This window comes from Botrytis sinoallii, assembly GCF_014898435.1.
Source record: "Botrytis sinoallii strain Bc 23 chromosome Unknown BSIN_029, whole genome shotgun sequence".
Lineage (NCBI taxonomy): Eukaryota > Fungi > Ascomycota > Leotiomycetes > Helotiales > Sclerotiniaceae > Botrytis > Botrytis sinoallii.
Genome location: NW_024066056.1, coordinates 229,172 through 249,788, shown reverse-complemented (window position 1 = coordinate 249,788; position 20,617 = coordinate 229,172). Strand labels below are relative to the sequence as shown.

Sequence of the window (20,617 nt, the reverse complement as noted above, 5' to 3'; positions counted from 1 at the left end):
TATAATTTCATAGATACACTGCTGGCCGGTCAGTATATTCGTGTGCTAGAGGATGATTAGAGTTATTTACTTGTCTTCATATTGACTTGTAATTTCAGAATTTTGGAACAACCGATCAAGTCAAATCAACCTCTTCTACTTAAGTCTTGCCTAAATCGGTGATTTAACAAATATGAACAATTGAAAATTCCCAACCCAATTCAGCCACAATCATTGAAGGTTTTCCTGACATTTTAAGAAATTACGAAGTGGCTTTTTGTTGTTCCGATACGATTAGGCAATGTTATGTTGAATGCAAGGCGTTCGAGACGATAGCGCCACAACAGTGGTGCCACGTAGATATCTTCGCACATAGCCACTGTTCCTACAGTACTCGTAGAACCATCCAATCCAAATACTCGTTCGTGCCTACCTCGTGCTTCCGTTGTGCTTGCTATGTGCCTCTATAATTGTAAATAGATTTGAGTCTTGATTGAGACAACATCATTCGATCGTTCAGAGCGACCGTCTCTAAAAAGTAAAGGATCAGCAACGTAGAGGCTCGATACTGCACATAATACCCTGAGGTAACAATACGCGTCTTTTTAGTACTCAATGCGAGCGAGCGAGCCAATGACAAGATCCCTCTCTGGTGCCTATATAGATCCTGGTGCACAATAAACCATTATCCATGACACCTTATTGGGTATTTGTTTCCTTCAATAAATCCCAGCTTCAATCAATCAATTGAAGAGACAGATAGAGCTTGGGAATGGCCAGGGCGTTGATGGTGGAAGGGCTGGGATATCTATAAGACATTGATCGGTCAAGGGGAAGCGAAAGAGAGATACACCTCGTATCATATCTTTTCAAGTTTATATTGATTCAAATGATTGGGGGTTTACTCATAATATCGTCATGCTCTAATAGTGCAATTCCCAAAGTACAGTTTTGTATCGTAATTCGTGTCAAGTACCTCTGCTCTGTTCAACGCGTTTGGTAGGTCACAAACCCGGCGGTTGTGCCAGTGCAGGGGTAGCATACTTAATTTGAGATAAACTCTCAATAGTATTCAGGCAACACATGTTGTTGTCGTGAAATTGACTCTTGATATGTATCAGGAATCTTCGAGCTTCCCCGCTTAGGAAGAAGTGGGGGTGGACAGTGACTAAAGTAGCTATCTGTATCACTTGCATAAAGTCGGTCTCTATAGCACGCTAATGACCGGCTTATCAGCCTACTTTCTTCAAGGTAACTCGTGTAAGAAAGGGTGAGTACGATATCGGCTCGGCCGACTCGGCCGGGTCGATGGAACCGTAAGCAAGTATGGCAGGGGTATTGACCAGGGAGGAACAATAGTACTTGCCCACGTGTAAGAGTATTTGTGAAGTAGATGTAAGACGCGGAGAGAGATTGGAATAGATATAGGGCATTCAGAAACGAAGTTTTTACAACGCATCAATTTTCAAAGCTTCAGATACAATTCGAGATCCATGAAAATTTGAGGTATATTGTTGTCCATCGCAGAGCCTCTAAACAAAGGCGCGTAAGAATTGTCGCTAAGCACTTCTGCACGCCTTACAGACGTAAAGCTAGACTCGTCAGCCACTACACTTCTAAAGGTGCTGATTGCTACCGAAGCTTTCAGACCCTGGCTTTCTCACGCAGAAATTCCGCATTCCCACGGCATTTCAGCACACATTAGTTACACGGGATGTGGACGGGTAAAACAGTTCAAGGTGTTCCGTTGCAACAACATACGAGGGAAGCTAATATGGAAGAAAGAAGAAGGGGTTCTCGCCCGCTCTTAAAATATGCCTCCGACTTGTTCGCCTCACAAATGGGAACACTATCCCGAAGGAACTGATACCCTGAATCCATTCCTTCGAATCAGGGAGCCACTTTAAAGTTAATAGCATCCAATAAAAGTTAATACTATACGATTCCTCGCACTCTCACAAACTCGAATTACGATACAAAGCTTAACTTGTCCCCATATTATAACAGCCTCCACACACCATATAACCTGCATATTATTGTTCCTTGTGAAAGCTTAACCCTATAGACATGTCCAAACCCGATCCAGCACAATGAAATGTGGCCAGTTCCGAACTCGGGTCCAACTCCAACTCCAAGTTCAGAAAATGAGGAAGACTGGACCCAAATTACCGAGCCAAGGATGAGGAAAAGAGTTCAGAATCGTTTATCACAACGCAAGCATAGTGAGGGCCCTCGAAACTGCAGGTCGAACTTTTTCAACCGCACACAATGAAGACTTGAGCAAAGCTGATAATTGGAAGGACAAAAATCACGCGCTGATTTCAATGCTATCCAACACGAAAATTTCTGGAAACAACAAGCTCCGCTGGAAAGATTATCACCACCCGGGTTGGACCCTCTAACAAACAACTCTACTCCTCCACAATTTAATTACGATATTTCAAGTCCATCATCATACCGGCCGCCCTCTTCACTAGAACCCTGCTGGGATGATACCATTCAAGTTGACAGCATCCCACAAGAGATATTCGATGCTAGCTATGACGATTTCCACACTTCATTTCCCCATGCCACTTCATTACTGGAAGCAGGGAATTGTATGCCTTATACAAACAATTCAGGATCTCGGACAATCGATCCTCTCGTTGATCTGGTATCACAACAGCAACCGCTCCCAGAGATTAAACACTGCATCTCGAGATACACTACTCCTCATGACTGGGAGCTAACCGACCTCAACAACATCTATTCGACTAATGCGGCAAATGCACCGATCTATCGCATTACAGCTTCATCAACGCCGCCAGAACCTGATCTTCAGTCACCGTCGTGGCAACTAGACGATATCCCTGAGGCTCAAAACAGCATCATGCTTCCCCCTCAACTGCCTAAGAAGAATGAATTTGAACACTCAACATGTTCACTATGCGGGTGTCATAAGATAACACCTCTAGACAAAACCCATACTTCCATTACGGCTAGCAACAAAGTGCAATTGAGGCCAACAATACTTCAGCATTCTGGTTCAGAACTACCATCTTCAAGTTCTCTAGTGCATAGCCACGCATTGTCATCTACTCTCGCCTCAAGTAGTGCCACGATAGACACTTTGCTTACAGATGGACTGCCACTAGATCTGGCCGGGTACAGTCTAGTCCTCGTCAAGAAACCACATATTACCTATTGATACTTGGTGGTCACAGCACAAAGAACTACGGGCATAGCTCCAGTTGCCAATACAAGCTCGTTATTGCATTCCCACTTAGATAGAGCAGTCTTTTAGTAAGTCACTCGGAAAGACCACTACTGAGATTTGCGATCACCAAAGAAGCACAAGTACTTTCAGACTGCAACTGAAAACATGCCTTGGAGTGCTGGTGGTCTTGGGCATAGAAACCAATTCAAAGCACGAGAGCTCCTTTCGTGGTCGCCGCGGCATTTGCTTGAAGGTGGCTAAGACCAGAATGAACATAAAATGACCCTTGGTAGAGCACTAATACTATTGGACTACAATAATCTTATGGCCTCCGTATACACAAGCTCGTACTGAATAATGAAGGTCTCTTCGCATTGTACGTTTCTTACTGGTGGCCAGTCAATCCATTATCCGGCCCAGAAGAAGTAGAATGCATCTTGAACTCCCCCCCTCCCCCCTTTTTTATTATTATTCTTATATGTGTAATATCTCCATGTATTTCAATAGATTTAGATGAAACATATTCTCAAACCTTTCATGATTTAACTACAATCCTACATTCTGGTTGAGTCATTGAATTTCGGTTCATTTCTTTTGCTGACCTTGACTCTACTATGCGACATGAATCTCCTCGCTACCAGTTCAGAATGCATAAAGAGAGTTTACGAGTCGCAGAGCTGTGTGCGACATCCAGCTCCAGAGAATGGTCCACCCAGACAGCTTTATGAATATTTGAAACTAGTAATTCCCTGATGATTGGAAGAGTAATTTCCAAGATAAAACCAAACATTCGAATACTCTATGAAGTAGCAAGGTTCGTGAGATCGATGTCAAGTCATTCGATTCAAGCAATTACAAACACAGTCTAACAATTTAATTTTTAATATGATGGACGATTATAATCCAATTTTTGGTGGTTGAAAAGAACACTTGGTCATGTATTGACTATCACACGGTGAAAGCTCTAACAAAAATGAAATATTTAATTCTTAAAATATTTTTATTTGAGGCCAAGCATTGGGGCCAAGGAAATGTAAGATTCGCTTTTCAGTAAGTATATGAAACCGACCACGGAGGGCGGTATATGATACATGGATATCTCTTTGGTCACTTAACAGACTCGTAGATTACACCGTTCAGCTGAAAGGTGGGAGCCAGAATGGGTATCCGCCGTTCTTGATACGGAAAACGCTAAGTAAGAAGCTGTACATAACGAAGATTACTCCACTCCATACGAGGACTGCGACTTGCTGAATTTTGGGGTCTGAGATACGTGGAACTTTGAGAGCCAAAGAGATTGTTGCAAAGGACAAAAGCCCATCTGAGAGAAATGATCAGTATTGTCGCAAGTAAATATGTTTAGGTATGGAAGAGGATTTCTTACACATAGCAGCAATGATTTGTGTTTCCAATCCATATTGATTTGAGAATCCACCTGCAAAGTAGCTGACACCTCCACGTCCGTCACCAGCAACGTATGGAACTTTTCGAATGTGGTTGAACATATGACCACTGGTGAATAAAAGGATGGCAATCAAGCTTATTGCAGCCCAAACATTTCGGTTTTGAACGACGGGTAAGACATATGGCCATGCAACACTAATAAAGGTGACCGTTCCTAGAATAGTAGTGGTAACTGCGCCAATACGGAGCCAATTGATGGGTCGTTGGACTGGAGGATGTGGTCGATCGGTGAGATGTCTAGTAATCCAAGAGTGGACTTGTTCAGCAGTTTGAGGGCCGTTCGTAAAGTCGTATCTCACGGGGCCATTGATTGTAGAGGCATGAGGGCCAATTGTAGGTAAAAACAGTAGAAGGACGGGAGCAGTTTGTAGATTAAGCTATCCAGCAATTAGTATCGATTGATTGTAGTTTCGTAGCGCTAAACATACAGATTGGAAAGTGCTTTTGCCATCCATGAAGTCAAGTGTTCCATAGAGCAGGCGAGATTCTCCTTGCTTGTCTCCTTTGATCCAACTCTTTGACAGTAGATCCCATTCTGGTTGAAATTCACGACATAACTGGCAACCAAATCTATTTTCTAAAGCTGTCAACAATACGGCAACAGAGTAATCTCTTGGTGCAGTGGTCAATTTGCTGTAGACACTATCATCGAGCTTCAATGGGGTAGATGAGAGAGATTTGGTATGGTATCGTTCAAAGTTATCGACCGCGGGCTTTTTGGCAGCTAGAACAGCTAAAGGTAGCAAGGAAGCTACCAATGCCTTGAGGAAATGCATCTTAAATAAAATGCAAGGCCAAGATGCCTCTAAAGGTTGAAATTGGTAATGTCGATAGCAGAGGAATAATCGAATGATTGTGACTAGTGATGCTTTATCAAATAAATTGAAGCATTCGAGATATCATCACCAAACACTTACGAAGCTCGAAGCGTGTCCTTAATTCAATTCGGTAAGTTCCACCTCGCGGGGCCATGGAAATCGTATCACAAGTATGGTGTGGTTCTAGTATACATTTATGCCTGAGGCTATTTACTTGGGGCAAATCACGTCGACCCGGCAACTCATCTAACGCTTAGGGAGACTTTGTTGACTTTCGAACGCGATTGAACATTTCGACCATTTAACAGGTATTTTAAAAACACATTTTATTTCATAAGTATAATTTTAAAAATGGATCAAATATTGTCATACAATGATGATGAACACATCGAAAGTGTACGTAGGATCTTTTATTATTGCTTAAGACAGATGGGAGTTTTCGGGGGCTAACACAAATTTATAGCGATTGATGAAATCACAATGTCTCGAGTTGGCATATCAGGAAGCACTTCAAAACACCGAATTAATCGTAAAAGATGAAGCAAGTAGGCGGTTGAGATTACAGATCCTCTTGTTGGAGAATGAGGCGGATGAATTACACCTTCAACTGGCAACCGGGGATGATCGAATTGATGGGTTAGAAGAAGAAAATGAAGATTTAAGAGCACAACTTGACCAGGCTCAAGAGGATATAAAGAAGGTGGAAACGGATTTAAGACTTCAAACACGAGAACTCAATAACATCAAAGTACTTGAAAATCCCCGGGTATATCTGATTGTCATACTAATCATGGCTGTATAGACGGAGCTGGAATCTATGAGTGGATTGACGATGGACTCGACAAAGGTTCTGACCGAAAAACTGGCACTCAGCCGCGAGTTATCTATACTCAAACCAGAGTTGGAGCATTTACGTTCTCAAGTGGCACATCAGCAATCGATCCTAGCAGAGAAGTTGGCACTTCAGCGGCAAGTTAGCACTTTAGAGGTGGAATTAGAGACAGAGCGTCGGGCCTTGAGCCGTGCCACCGAGAAGAACAATGACCATTCAAGGGAAAAGGAACTCCAACAGAAAATCGAGGCTTTGCAGAAAGACCTTTCCGAAGAGAAGCGAGAGAGGGAAAAGGCCAAGAAAGAAATGTTGAAAGAAGCATCTACTGCCCAAAAAGAATTCGCACAAGAGAAACGTGAAATCGAGAAGAACCACAAGCTTTCAGAAAAGGAAACGGAGGCTCTCCGAAAGGAATTGGAGCTTCTAAAGCGTAACAGTGAGAATGCACAAAAGGCTGGGGAGAAGGAGATAGAGGCTCTTCGAAATGAGATAGAACTATTGAAGAGTAGCAACGACAAGGGACAGAAATCTGGGGATAAGGAAATTGAAGTTCTTCGAAAGGAGTTTGCGTCTACGAAGCGAGATATCGAAAAAGCACACAAAAATACCCAAAAGGAGTTGGCCGCTTCTCAAGCTCAGGTGGAAACTTTGGAAGGAGAAATCGAACAGCTTCGCGACAACGAGAAAGGACAGGAAGGTGGAGAGAAGGAAATCGAGGTTCTCAGAAAAGAATTCGCCCATACGAAACGAGACATCGAAAAAGCTCATAAGGAAACACAGAAGGAGTTGGCTGCTTCTCAGGTTTTAATTGGATCCTTGGAGAGCAAGGTTGAGCAGCTCCGCACAAAAATGCGAGCCGCAAGAGAACAATTGAAAGAATGTCAGGCCGAATTGAATGAGGCACGTAATGCAGCATTGAAACTCCCCGCTATCACGAGTCGGGAAAGTGTTCCAGTGAAAGATTCTCGCAAGAGATCCGCCAGGGAGATGAGCATGGATATTACTATCGGAACACCAGATGGAATTGCAGGGCGCGGAAAGCGAGCTGGAGCGAATAGAGGTAGAGTTGATCAAACAATTTTGGGAGAAAAGTCAACATTCTCCATTACACCCTATTTGAACAAGACAATCAACATGGCTCTAGATACACCAGAAGATGGACAATCACCTGAGGATAAGGCTAAGAAAGTAATGGAGCAAGAAAATTTCACCGAGGGGGACCAGATTCTCGAAGAAGAAGAGGAAACACCTGACTTACCTGCACAACAAGTCAAGCCCAAGCTCAAGGCCAGAAAGAAGCTAGCCGATAACTCTGGTGACGAGAAAAACGTGTTGTCCGAAGCAAAGACTAGTACCAAGAATAAAAAATCTGTGACCCAGAAACTCAAGGAATCACGTACGCTGGGAAAGGTTACAGAGGAGGAGAACGGAGACGAAGATGAGCAATCTAAGAAACCTACAGCTCGAAAACCCAAAGCACGATCTATGCTAGAGAAGGTTGCGGAAGAAGAGGATGTGGATAAAAATGAGCAACCCGAAGAACCAGAAGATTCTGAAGAACGAGAGATTAAAAAGCCTGTGAAAGCTAAGATCAAGGCTATTGAAGAGCCTGAGCTAAAGAAGAAGAAACGTAAAGTTCTCGGGGGTGTCAGTAAGACACTATTTGATGACGAGGATGGTGAAGCTCCTAAGAAACCAGCGAAGATTGCACTTGGACCAGCGAGGTTGCTTGGTAAAGGTGGTCTTGCTGGACCAAGGGGAGGATTGAAGGGTGGTCTTGCGGCTGCTGGTGGATTTGGAGCATTCTCGCCTTTGAAGAAGGATCGTAGGGGTGCTGGAGCAAGTTTCTTGGCATAAGTGTGGAAATAATGAAATCATTGGGCGTTTAGGATAGAGAGAATACAGGCTCACGAGGCGTTGGTGTTTTGTATATGTAGGTTATGAATAACTGCATGATTTGTATCCAAGAAATGAAATTATCTTCTACTTGTAAATGTGACAATATCTGGGTGTCTCATTGTATGACCAAGTAATATCATACCGTATACTTTAGTCTACTCATAGGAATAAAAAAAATCTTTGCGCTCTCATAAACACTAATAGGAAAAATTTTGTATAAGACCACAAAAAATAATCCAAATTGACAAAATTTGAGCTCATGCGATAAATAAAAATTCTTCAGTCTCAATCTCATCATCCCATACACACCCGAAACCATTCAAGCTTCCCACTCACCAAACCAGCCACGAACGAATTCTCTGCACCACATACCTAGTAACCCTATGCTATGCTACCACCTCGACTAAACCCCACACTCTTGACCTCGGGCCTTGGAATCCTCCCTCGACATCACTCATATCTTCCCGCGCTGCTAAATCACCAAGCGGGGTCGGCGCTCGCGCGGGGTAGATTTTGGGATTTTCGAAATGGGATTGGTTTTTATAGTGATAATGGGCTAGGGAGAAACGCACACGCATACGTACATGTACGCAACGCCTCCTCGTCGTCTTCGTCGACGAGATGGAAAAGTCGCCAGGGAAAGGATGCCTGGGCTAGGGAGGCGAAGGTTAAGGGGTTGAGGAGTAGAGCGGCGTTTAAATTGTTGGAGGTATGTGTGTATGTGTGTGTGTGTGTGGATTGGGGGGGGAGAGGAAAATTGTGTTTATATGGATGTTAATGAGGTGCTTGATTGCAGATTGATAAGAAGTATAAGATATTTAAAAGGGGACAGACGGTGGTGGATTTGGTGAGTTCTTTCTTTGTGTTTATGGTTATGGTTATGATTAGAGATGGTATGGATGGGATTGCGAGGTGAGGTCGGAATAGTTTGTTGAGAAGTAAATTCAGGGATATGCGCCGGGAAGTTGGTCTCAGGTACGTTTTTATATCCCCTCGCCCTTCTTCTCTACCTACCTATCTACCTCTCCACCCACCCCTCTACCCATCCCACTCACCCTCCCCCACCAGGTAGCATACGAACGCACCCAACCCCACGGCCGCATCCTCGGCATCGACATCATCCCCGCGCAGCCTCCCCAAGGCGTCTCCACCATCCAAGGAAACTTTCTCTCCCGCCGGGTCCAAAAATCCGTCAAGAATTTCCTTCTCGATCCCGAGCGCGGTCGTCCACGCAGACCTCTATTCTCCACTCCCTCCTCCGAGGACGTCGAAAATGACAAAGATCCCGCCACCTTCGATATCGCCGCCTCAGAACCAAGTTACATCGATCTCGAACGACAGATGGACGATCACGAGTACGAGCACGATCACGATGCCGGGGAAATCCGGCCCTCGCAATCGCAATCACACGAACAGCTGGAGTCCCAGGAACCAGGGAAAGACGCCTCGAAAATGGTCCACGTAGTACTAAGTGACATGTGCGCCCCCTGGGAGCAAACCACCGGTTTTTGGAAGAGAAGTCTGAGTGACCCGTATAATAGGATGATGAACACGACCGGTATCAAGTTTTTCGATCATGCGGGGAGTATGGTATGTTATTTTTCATTTCTTTCATTTCTTTCCCCTCCCCTCTTTTTTCTCATGTTAATGTTATTTCAATCATCCACACCATTTTTTCTAACCACTACCTACTCATCTACATGTAGGATCTCTGCAACGCGGCTCTGCAATTTGCCTTTGATACGCTGAGACCGGGGGGTCATTTTGTGTGTAAATTTTATCAGGGCGCGGAGGATAAAGAGCTGGAGTTGAAGCTGAAGAAAATGTTTGCCGTGGTGCATAGAGAAAAGCCGGAATCATCGAGGAGCGTGAGTGAGCCTGGAAACTAAAGAAGAGAACTTATATACTCACAATCAATAGGAATCGAAGGAAGCATACTTTGTAGCTCTTAGGCGGAATGGGTACAATGACGCTGCAAGTTTAGGTTATGTCAATGATGTGTAAGTAGAGAACGAGTGAGAATTTAAATTGTATAATAGCACGTTCGACTTGTATGGACGAATAATTTGGTGATCACATCGACTATCACATGTGCAAATGGAAAATTAAGCTAGGGTGGAATCAAACTATTCATGATTACTACTCCTAATTGCATCGATACCATCATTTTCTTGTAGTATTCATATGCTAAAGACTGTACTGCGGATCCAGCTCGCCTTAAATAGCTTGTTGACATCCCTCCACCCTTCTTGGAGGTATCTAGACCAGCAAAGCCAGAAGTTCGTAACGTCCCTTCCCCAATTAGGCCATTTAGACCTTGAAACCTCTGGACCTTCTGCGTCCACGAGCCTTCTCGAACTTGCGTCCCTTGGACTCGACGTATGGTTTCTGTTGCAGATTTGTCAGATTTGTCAATTAAAAGCCATATTGGATTTATTACCTTGTGCTTGTGGGGTCCGAAACCGAAATGCTTGACAGCCTCTCTGGAGTTCTTTGGTCCTCTGAGGAGAACAGTGTTGCTTCCAGTTGGGGATCTGAGAGCCAATTGATCCAAGGTCAAGGCCTCACCACCGGCAGCGAGAATGCGGGCACGGGCGGTAGCGGTGAAGCGGAGAGCAGCAACGCTGACCTTTGGGACGGACAAAAGACGGTTGTCATCAGTGACGGTTCCGATGATGACAACGGTTCTCTTCTCCTCCTTGTTGGTTTGGGATGCGATTCTGGAGATGGAAACGGGAGGTCTGTTGATACGGGACATAAAAAGTCTGCGGAGAACGACCTTGTTGAAGGAGGCTTCAGTGCGGCCTGAAAGAAATTGACAGTTAGCGCATGTTACTTTGGCCGAGAACTTTTGAGATGGACTTACGAGCCAAGAAGCGGTAGAGCTTTACCAACAACTTAAGGTAGACATTGTCACTCTTTGGCGTCTTACGGTGAGTGTTGCGCACGTGGTGGTTGTCAAGATCGATACCTAGTTAGAAAATTCCTCGTCAGCCTATGATCAAGTATGCTCTTCACATCGGTCTTGCACAGACACAATGTTGCGCAGAGAATTGAGATCTTTTACGATGCGATTTGTGATTTCAGTCTTTCAACTTTCAATCTCAATTCATCATAAAGTCACTCAATTTCCACTTGCACACGATGGCTGGAATAGAATTTGTGTTCACCTACCCATGATTGGCGATTTGGGGGGTTTGTCGTCGAGGGGTGTCGAGAAGTCGTGAATGATCCAGCAAGAACGAAAACAATTTCGAAGAAGTTTTAAGAATATGGAGCCCAGTGCGTGAATTCGCTTAAAATTTTCCGTGGATTTTCACTTCTTGGTGCCTTGTGGCCTGAGGCATCAATCAAGCACAATTGATTTTTGATTTTTTGTCAATGGTGACCGCCCGGGAAGCTGGAGGTGGGTTGGAATGTACCGAAGTATCGGTACTCTTGAACGGAAAGGCGGAGTACGTCGTGACTACGTCGTGAGTACTCGGCCTCGTCAGGGGTGATGAAAAGGAGTCGAGTGATATGGAAGAGATGAAGATGTTTTGAGATTAATGATGGATGGATGTCTCAGTACACTCGCATATGGGTATTGCTTTCTATTTGGGAGACGACTGAATCCATATATAGTATTATATTGTAGACATAAAATGTTGTCTGTCTACTTAGGAATTCTATCACCAAGATACTATACGGGTTATTTCGAAATTGATATGGAATGGTTTATTGAGGTACAGTGAAGCTTGAACTCGAACTCGAACTCGAACTCGGATTCATAATGAACTTGTTTTCGTGTCCATGTTTGTACGATCGCAGTCCAGTCTGTAGATTGTTCTGATTCTTTATACATAACCACCTAGTACTTGTTGAATCAAGCTGGACATGGTAGGTAGGAATACATGATCGATTTGATACTGGATTGGTACATTTACCAACAAATAACAAATTTGTACGAGGAGTTGATGAATACCTGTGTATCTGCTACTCCGCATGTAGGTATCGATCGTTCTTGCGGGAAACTACGGAAGGGCTAGGCAAGTTGACATCATGTTGTAGCTCGCAATGATGGGGTAATTCTATCTCCGGCATCATAATGTGGAAGATCATCCAACGTTGTTGCCGATTAGCAATGGTAGGACTAGTCGTCATCATATATGAGGATTTCAAAATATAAGGAATATTTAACAAATTAATTTGAAAATGATTTTATATAAATGTATCAATTGCTTTTCCTTAAATCATATATATATATATATATATCTCTATCTACCTACCTATCTAGGTATATAATGGAATAAATCGTGTTAATTTCGTAAGAAATGACTACAGAAAAGATGGAACTTTCCGTCGACAAACCCTTCACAAAACGACCTCCACCTTGGACCTTGGTAGAGTAAAGTTTTTTCCGCTCATGATTACTGGTCAAGTTGATAAAAGTTCTCTACTTCTACTGTAGGTACAAACAGTACTTATTATTACTACCTACCTAGGTAGCTATATCAATTCCTCGAATCCTCCTCAATATAACAACAACAACATAGACCTTGGAAATTATTCTCCTAGACTTCTTCTCTTTATAGAAAAAACAAAATCCAATTTGCCATTTTGAATAACTTTGTTGATTACCTACTCATATTCTTCCTGCCGATTCTCCTTTTTCTCTCGAGATATCACCTCTCATCAAAAGACCTAGATTAAATTGATATTGATACTCCTATCCTCCGGTGACACTATCTCGTACCCCCCCCGTACTTGATCTTCTCCCAGTCAAGCTCGGTTTAAAAAACCCAAACCCAGCCAGCCTCACCACCTCCTAGATCTTTTCCCAATTGTACATGTACAATATATTCAGCAATTGATCGTCGATTTCTTATTTCTATTCAAAAGTCTACGTTCTCATATATCCTACCAAATATCAAAGTCGCCCTTTATTCTCGAAACCTTGTCCTTCGAATTCGCATGCGTGGTGGGCTTAAGGTGTGCGTTGAGCTTTTAGGCCTTTGAGGTGCATAGCTTAGCTACTTTTCCTGGAAATGTCTGCCGTATGTTCTATTCTCTTGCTTAATCTTGCCCATTATCTAGTATGCATGCTAACAATTTGTTTTTGCTACAAGTCTAAGAATGATGTTCTCCCGCCCAAATACACCCCCAGAGTTCTGCAACTCAGAGAGCTGATCGCACAGCCTGTGGTGGCAGCGTTTTGCGCCGGTGGAGTGGCAGGTGCGGTTTCTAGAACAGTCGTATCGCCTCTGGAACGATTAAAGATTCTTTTTCAAATACAGAGTGTAGGGCGAGAAGAATACAAGATGTCTGTAGGAAAGGGGCTTATGAAGATGTGGAAAGAGGAAGGTTGGCGCGGACTGATGAGGGGTAACGGCACTAACTGTATTCGAATTGTTCCCTATTCTGCTGTCCAGTTTGGAAGTTACAATTTCTATAAAAAGGTAAGAGCTCAAGGATGTTCGAATCTCTCCTATTTCTCTTCCAACTGAACGTTGCGGAAATTCTCTTTCAAATGAGCGCATTTCATGGAAAGCAATTACTGATTTCCTTGCTTCTCTAGTTCTTCGAAACCACTCCTGGCGCAGACTTGGGTTCTTTCAGACGTCTCATTTGCGGTGGAGCTGCCGGAATTACATCCGTATTCTTTACCTATCCTCTAGATATTGTTCGCACTAGATTATCTATTCAGTCTGCATCATTTGCGGCTTTGGGAAAGCATGGTACTAAGCTCCCAGGCATGTTTGCTACGTTGAAGACGATGTACAAAACAGAAGGAGGCATTCTTGCATTATATAGAGGAATTATACCTACTGTCGCTGGCGTTGCACCATATGTGAGTGTGGATTAAGTGGTTATGGGTTGTTTGAATTGCATTGCTAACGAAGAAATAAGGTTGGCTTGAACTTCATGACTTATGAGCTTGTACGAAAGCATTTCACTCCAGAGGGAGACCAAAATCCCAGTGCGGTACGAAAGTTAGCAGCTGGCGCTATATCTGGCGCAGTTGCACAGACATGCACATATCCATTGTAAGGTGCCCGTTAATATTTCATAAATTCAAAGCTAACATTTTTTAGTGATGTTCTTCGACGTCGTTTCCAGATCAATACAATGTCTGGTATGGGATACCAGTACAAATCAATTTTCGATGCTGTCGGAAGAATTGTCGCACAAGAAGGTATCATGGGCATGTATAAGGGAATTGTACCCAATCTACTCAAAGTAGCCCCAAGTATGGCGAGCAGTTGGCTCAGTTTTGAGATGACTAGGGATTTTTTTGTAGGGTTAAAAGCCGATGATGCCAGCTTATGAGTTTGAGAAAAGCCTCCTGATGTTTCTCGACAATGGGGACGGTTTTGGACAGGCGTATTAAAGGTCAAGGCTTTGTATATGAAGACGGCGTAGACCAGGTCAATGGATTGCATTTGGTAAGGCATCTGGGTATGCATATGGGAGCGGGCGTTATTTTGTAAAAAGAGACAGACAAGATTCTCAAGACCGGGTCCTATAATCAGCGATAACAGGAGAATAGATGTGCTAGGGAATTGGGGTGAATTCACGGTGATAATCGTGAAATTCAAAGGTGTATGAACATAAAAAAAAGGATATTTTGTGGCAGAAAAATCTGATGAGCTCTTAGATCTAGCTATCTTCCTACCTAATTGGATGGGATTGAGGGGGATGATAACTTTACTTTATAATTGCTATATCGGAAAGTTTTGAATATATAGGTAGCAATTTAATGTGAAGGATTTTCGTTGACAATTACTTGGGTACTTGACTACTTGGGTATGTCTTAGTGTACAATACATCTCTCGAGACTTTTCTTCATCCATAGTGTCGGTTGAGGAAGTCTTCTCGTTTAGCAAGTGCGAATGGGTTTTCACTCGGGGGTGGTGAGAACTTTGGGGGTTATTGGGTTGTTTCTTTGTGGTTTGGAAGACTAGGGGAGGATGGTTTGCGTGCTGTTGTTGGTGATGTGTTGTGGTGGGTATTGGGACTATTGGCTTGTTGGTGGTCAACGGAACGAGTAAATCGTCACTGAAAAGCCATGTTCTATCTAGGTACGCAGACTCACTGAGATGGTTACGTGAAGAATCATGAAACTCGAGTTAGCGAATGCTATACTATACTATACTATAGTAGATGATTTGATAAGTTTTCTTATTCGAACAGTTAATTACGCGCTTCCAGCCACCCCTCTCACCACACTGCTGGTTTACGACCAACCATGAGATACATCGGTGCGAATAGTTTCTCCTTCGCTCCTGCAACCAAACAGTCTGCTCCTGTTGCTAGCGAATCGGCCGTCTTCTGAGTTCCTTTCGGAGCCAGACGGATAGTCTCCAGGGCTCCTATGAAGCTATGCACAACCGTGCGACCAACAGGTGACATTCGAAGGAAAGTGGGCAGTTCCCAAATACTCTGCATGTATTTCAAGTCACCGCTCAGAGGCCAATACCACGGGATCGCATCCCCGCCCTCAAGATCCGCAACATTCATATGGAGTTCTAAGACGAAGCCTGCTTTCTGCATGGCTTGAAGCGCCACGGAAATCTTCTCCATATTACTAATTCCATTTCCCTGCTCGATCCCCAGGCGAAGAGCACGGTGCCGAGGATCATCGTTATCGTATTCCTCAGTCATAAGCCACTCATACACGCCGAACGCGCCCGCCGGGCTTCAAAACTCTGATATCTCGCTATAACACACCTTCCAAGCTGGGCGCGTGCACGGTCGCCTCGATCGCATAGACGCCATCAAAAACTGTCATCCGGATAACTCATTTGCATGAAATCGCCTTTGGTGAAACTGACTCGATGGTCCAGTCCCCGTTGCCGCGCGTAGCGTGTCGCGCGCTCGATTTGGTAGTCGTTATTGTTCAGCCCGACGATTTTGCAGCCGGTGAACTTTGCGATTTCGCGGGCGGGCCCCCCGACGCCGCAGCCGACGTCGAGCACGAGCTGGTCTTGTTGAAGACCGATTTTTAGGGCGAGATAGTGCTCGTGTCGGGCGAGAGCTTGCTTTAAGGGCTCGCCGGGGGTGAAGCGGCAGAAGTGGAAACTTTGGGACCTGGATGGAGGAGGGGTGGTCAGTGCTGTTCTGGTAGGAGATAGTTTGTGGAGTATGGCGCAGGAAGGGGATGTGCTTCTCACCATCCATATTCGTAGAGATCGGTTGCGAGATCATAGTAGTGTCGAGTGAGCGTAGCATAGTCCTTCCGTCTCGCATCACGATCCAGCGATGTTTCGTCCTTGGCGACTTTGTTATCCCAATGCTTGAAGTATTGATCCACGGCTAGCTTCTGCGCGTTCTTGTCTTTGTGTATCAGGTTTATGAAGGATCTATCGGTCTGGCCTGTCTGGCCATGCAGCGCTTTCTTGAAGGCGGAATCGCGAGTGAGATCTTGGGGTTCGAGCACTACGGGGGTGGACATGTTGGGGGATTTTCTGCGGTGGGTGGATGGATGGAGATGGGACTGTTGATGTTGATATAGAGGAGAAGTAATGGGATCGATTGAACTGGAGAATATCAAATCGAATCGAAGCCGTAGGGTCAAGAGAGACTTAATAAGTATCGAGGACACAACAAACACGTGATGGGAACAGGGGGTGCGTATTCGGATCTCGATACATGGGAATACTAGCAAGGGGTAAGGGGGTCTAGCTCAAAGGGGTAACAACTCGAAAACGAATACGAATTAGAGGTTTCGTACTGTCTTGGGGATGGGATGCCGCATCGCATACCCGCATATGGGCTTGGGTGTATCGTATCATTCTAAGAGTTGACCGGCTACTGATATGTGCTGTTGTGGGTAGGGTAGTGGGTAGGGTAGTGTGTATGCCTTTTTCTAGATTCTGCAGCTGGGGCTTTGATGATATGTTTACTTGGCGGACTGCATCGATAGCCTCGACTGTGTATGTTTCGGGTTGAGATGTTATCTTGAAATTTGAGAATTCCTTGGTTTGTTTGATGAGATGTTGTGAGGATTGGGATTTCTTAGGAGTAGTGTTGGTTTTGAGATTAGCTGGATGTGGATTCTGGATGGATGAGAAGAAATGTGGATTTATTTCGGGGGGGGGTCACTTGTTAATGGGTGATGGGGAGATAGAAGTTGGTTCTTAAGAGGTGAAGAAGTATGTATGTATGTATGTATGTATGTATGTATGTATGTATGTATGTATGTATGTATGTAGACAGGATTACGACTTATATAACTTGTATCTAGCTTATCTCGCGGCAGCACATATGAAATAAGCAGCTGGCATCCTTCCAGGCTTCGATCATAGAGTGTGATGTCTTATATTCAATAACTACTGATTTTGATAGATACCCCTCAAGTAATTCACTCTATAGAGAACACTACTCACCGCTCGTGGTTTCTGCGATTACAAACTTTGATCTAGCTATAACTACCTAGGTATCATACAGCGATGCGAGAAGTCATTCCAGTACTGCACTGGTGAGAAAATTATTGATGATGATTGGTATTTTGCCCTTACTCTTAGCTTCATGAACGAACAGAGATTCCCCTGTAATGTTATATAATCCACGAACTTCAAGGTTCGGGATAGTTGGTAAAGATATCCGCGGTGTGAAAATTAATGTCTTCTAGTAGTGGTGTATCTTTTCTTCCTCTTTGATAGGAAATTGAGATAGTGGGTTATCAAGTATTGGGATATGCCATCTGGGAGGGTGAGGATGTTCTACGAGATGATACTAGTACTTTGAGCTGATTTATTAGTTGAATCGGGATTCTCAATTATTTCTTGACCAGGAGAAAGGGGTATTTGTAGTTTTCATCAAGAAGTGTGATTTGGAGGCTTATATACGTAGATCTGAAGAGATGTTTTGAGTGTGGTAGGTATAGTTTCTATTCACTATCTCTAACTCTAACCTATACACAAATTCCCAGATATGAAAGAACAAATAGCCTTAGTCCCACATTCGAGGTCTTAAAAGTAAACAATAAATCCTTCCAATCAAAACATCGAGAAACCCCAATCCATCTCATTATTATTTTCTCTCCTCGCATATGCAATTGCAAAACTCCATAATAACTTTTTCTGTGACTCGTTTTTAGTAAAGTCCAGTAACTATATCACCACGTATCCGTGCCATTAGATGAACTTCATCTAGATCATGTTTTATACAAACCATTACAGCTGCGGGTTTAGAGTGTCGTCTACTTCTGTAGCGCCTTTGAGTAGATTTCCTGTGGAGAGGTTAGTTTTTTATTGGGGAGATACTGGTACGTTTGTACATGTGTCTGCTTTGACGGGGGGTATGATAGTTACCTGCTGGTGTGCGAAGACTTTCTGAGGTGGGAGGGTTGGGTAATGGGGCTGTATTGATTCCGGTTGTGGCTCTGTGTTTGTTGTTTGATTCGTCGGTGGAGGAGGGTGGGTGTATAGGCGGTTTGGTTGAATGCTGTTCTGTCGGGCGATTTTGTGCTGGTTTTGTGTTAGTACCATGTGCTGGGAGAAGAGGGGTTGAATTTGCTTGATGGTAGATATATTGGGGTAGGGGATGAGGTTCGATGGAAATTAGTTGTAGGAAATGATTCGAAAATGTAGATACCAATTTGCCGAGTTTTAGATGGTCTTGAAGAGAATTGATGTCGGCGCTGCTGACTAGAGGGTTAGCAAGTCAAATTTATAGATTATCCCTCACTATCCACACTCGCGGGACCGATGTTGGCAGATCCAGATTCGAAATTATCAAGGCACTGAAAGTATCAAATAGCAAAACTCGCGCCTTGATGTAATGCATTTAAACAACCGTAAAGTTTTGTTTTCTACGAACACTGGGAAAACCCATGCTCGGCACTCCAAATATAATGGTGGACGTCACTAAGACGAAAGGTACAGGTTAATGCTTTAGAACTACTTCAATTAATCATAAGTTCTCACTTCGAGAATGTTGTTTTTAAATCAAATTCACCAACCCTATATAGCAAGTTTCTTCTTCAGCCTCTCTTTTTCAGTCGTTGTCTTGATCTAATTCAAACCTCCCAACCAGTCGTAACAGGCAGCGGTAAGCATGAACTCGCTACTCATTGCACTGGTGACAGCACCAGCACTACTCGCGAATGAGGCAATTAGACAAGGCCAAACCAAAGATCGCAAGGAAGAACATCGTGCACGGAGATGCAATTTGATTACAAGTTGTGTTGAAGCATCACCGCTTAGCCTTGAGGTTGATCATAGGCAAATTATTCTCAGAGATTCCAAAGTTAGTGTTAGAATGTACTGATTTCAAAGTTACCTCTTCTACGACGAAATCAATTCATTTATCTCTCTTATCCTAAACCAAAGAACATGGCCACTAAAAGCTGATACTAAAAACAGCTATATATCAATAAGAGCATGAATGATCCCACACTACATCTATTCGCAGGATATTATCTTCCACGTCCTGATCCAACTACGAAGGCCTTGTCTCTACTATCATAGACGTTGCTCCGATCTTGAATTAGACATACGTTAAAGAGAAACTTACGAAGTCGAGTATGGAGTGCGTTTGGATGCTCAGCCTAACATTACAGGCCCATTCGACTGCACCAGACAAGACAGAAGATTGACTCTCGAGGGATGGGAGGGATTTTGTGCTGTCAAAAAAGAAGCAAACGGTGAAAAAACTGGCATATGGGCTCTTTACTATGATCGGGACGATGATCGCTTGGTTAAGAAGTTGGAGAAGAATAGAAAAGTAGTGGAAATTGAGCTAAGTAGGCAGGAGAAGCGAGTACGGAGAGGGAAGCCACTAGGCGAAATGAGATAACTCCACCATGATATAATGTTGCACTGCATAATAAGTCGTGCAGTTTCACAATATAATCTGTGATATGGAAATCTTGTGGCATAAAGTAGAATCACATGATATGATTCAGAATGCCATGTCATATCGTACGGAGTATGATGTATTGGTGAAAATGTCTTAATGAAGAGGTTCAGTTGCACACACAACAATCTATCAAGCGTTCTTCGTATCAGAAGTGAGACGCGTGCTTGATTTCCAGCTTGTGTCGAAGTTCAATCATGCAGAAATACCATGCAGCGTTGATGAAAAACGCAATCAGTTGAGTCTTAGGAAGCGATGACATAGTCCAACAATATATTGAAAAGGAAACACGATATACAGCTGATTTTATAGATCCAGATCACAATGTAAGAGTAGCATGTATGTAAAATGTCAGTCAACTCAGAAGCTTCAAAGTTAATTCAAATCGGCTCGGATGAATGTATAAAAATGTTCACTGGCTCGAGACTGCGCGAATATGACAAGATGGTCCGAGCTCCGAATTTATCGCGTGAATTGCAACATAAAATTGTTTTGTTGCACGTCTGAAAATTTGAACGGTTTTTCTCAACGACACAAGCGAAACAGCTCGTCAATCTGGCGGCAAATTTTAAATTTACATCGACTGGG

The 20,617-nt window shown here is 43.5% G+C and overlaps 9 protein-coding genes across 9 annotated transcripts; 5 read left to right on the top strand and 4 right to left on the bottom strand.

Annotated features, from left to right (window-relative positions):
* Positions 1-2,074: 2,074 nt before the first annotated feature.
* EAF02_011038 (uncharacterized protein) lies at positions 2,075-3,166 on the top strand (the record flags this gene model as incomplete). Its single annotated transcript, XM_038907086.1, has 2 exons — positions 2,075-2,201; positions 2,280-3,166. The coding sequence occupies 2 exons, from the start codon at positions 2,075-2,077 to the stop codon at positions 3,164-3,166; spliced, it is 1,014 nt and encodes a 337-aa protein (XP_038753112.1).
* A 933-nt stretch (positions 3,167-4,099) lies between these two features.
* On the bottom strand, positions 4,100-5,415 carry EAF02_011037 (uncharacterized protein; the record flags this gene model as incomplete). Its single annotated transcript, XM_038907085.1, has 3 exons — positions 4,100-4,496; positions 4,560-5,016; positions 5,068-5,415. 3 exons carry the CDS (start codon positions 5,413-5,415, stop codon positions 4,312-4,314), a joined length of 990 nt encoding a protein of 329 aa, XP_038753111.1. The 3' UTR covers positions 4,100-4,311.
* A 393-nt stretch (positions 5,416-5,808) lies between these two features.
* EAF02_011036 (uncharacterized protein) lies at positions 5,809-8,146 on the top strand (the record flags this gene model as incomplete). Its single annotated transcript, XM_038907084.1, has 3 exons — positions 5,809-5,853; positions 5,921-6,205; positions 6,260-8,146. The coding sequence occupies 3 exons, from the start codon at positions 5,809-5,811 to the stop codon at positions 8,144-8,146; spliced, it is 2,217 nt and encodes a 738-aa protein (XP_038753110.1).
* Positions 8,147-8,326: 180 nt separating this feature from the next.
* EAF02_011035 (uncharacterized protein) lies at positions 8,327-10,294 on the top strand. The gene is made up of 6 exons (XM_038907083.1): positions 8,327-8,897; positions 8,985-9,035; positions 9,137-9,163; positions 9,257-9,778; positions 9,895-10,056; positions 10,109-10,294. The coding sequence occupies exons 1-6, from the start codon at positions 8,577-8,579 to the stop codon at positions 10,190-10,192; spliced, it is 1,167 nt and encodes a 388-aa protein (XP_038753109.1). The 5' UTR covers positions 8,327-8,576; the 3' UTR covers positions 10,193-10,294.
* Positions 10,295-10,498: 204 nt separating this feature from the next.
* Positions 10,499-11,366, bottom strand: EAF02_011034 (uncharacterized protein; the record flags this gene model as incomplete). Its single annotated transcript, XM_038907082.1, has 4 exons — positions 10,499-10,576; positions 10,629-10,993; positions 11,055-11,159; positions 11,363-11,366. 4 exons carry the CDS (start codon positions 11,364-11,366, stop codon positions 10,499-10,501), a joined length of 552 nt encoding a protein of 183 aa, XP_038753108.1.
* A 1,849-nt stretch (positions 11,367-13,215) lies between these two features.
* On the top strand, positions 13,216-14,497 carry EAF02_011033 (uncharacterized protein; the record flags this gene model as incomplete). The annotated part of the gene is made up of 5 exons (XM_038907081.1): positions 13,216-13,224; positions 13,297-13,626; positions 13,746-14,018; positions 14,078-14,214; positions 14,263-14,497. The coding sequence occupies 5 exons, from the start codon at positions 13,216-13,218 to the stop codon at positions 14,495-14,497; spliced, it is 984 nt and encodes a 327-aa protein (XP_038753107.1).
* Positions 14,498-15,388: 891 nt separating this feature from the next.
* On the bottom strand, positions 15,389-15,832 carry EAF02_011032 (uncharacterized protein; the record flags this gene model as incomplete). Its single annotated transcript, XM_038907080.1, has 1 exon — positions 15,389-15,832. One exon carries the CDS (start codon positions 15,830-15,832, stop codon positions 15,389-15,391), a length of 444 nt encoding a protein of 147 aa, XP_038753106.1.
* A 113-nt stretch (positions 15,833-15,945) lies between these two features.
* On the bottom strand, positions 15,946-16,622 carry EAF02_011031 (uncharacterized protein; the record flags this gene model as incomplete). Its single annotated transcript, XM_038907079.1, has 2 exons — positions 15,946-16,258; positions 16,342-16,622. 2 exons carry the CDS (start codon positions 16,620-16,622, stop codon positions 15,946-15,948), a joined length of 594 nt encoding a protein of 197 aa, XP_038753105.1.
* A 2,606-nt stretch (positions 16,623-19,228) lies between these two features.
* EAF02_011030 (uncharacterized protein) lies at positions 19,229-19,969 on the top strand (the record flags this gene model as incomplete). Its single annotated transcript, XM_038907078.1, has 3 exons — positions 19,229-19,420; positions 19,552-19,625; positions 19,678-19,969. The coding sequence occupies 3 exons, from the start codon at positions 19,229-19,231 to the stop codon at positions 19,967-19,969; spliced, it is 558 nt and encodes a 185-aa protein (XP_038753104.1).
* Between the last annotated feature and the right edge of the window lie 648 nt (positions 19,970-20,617).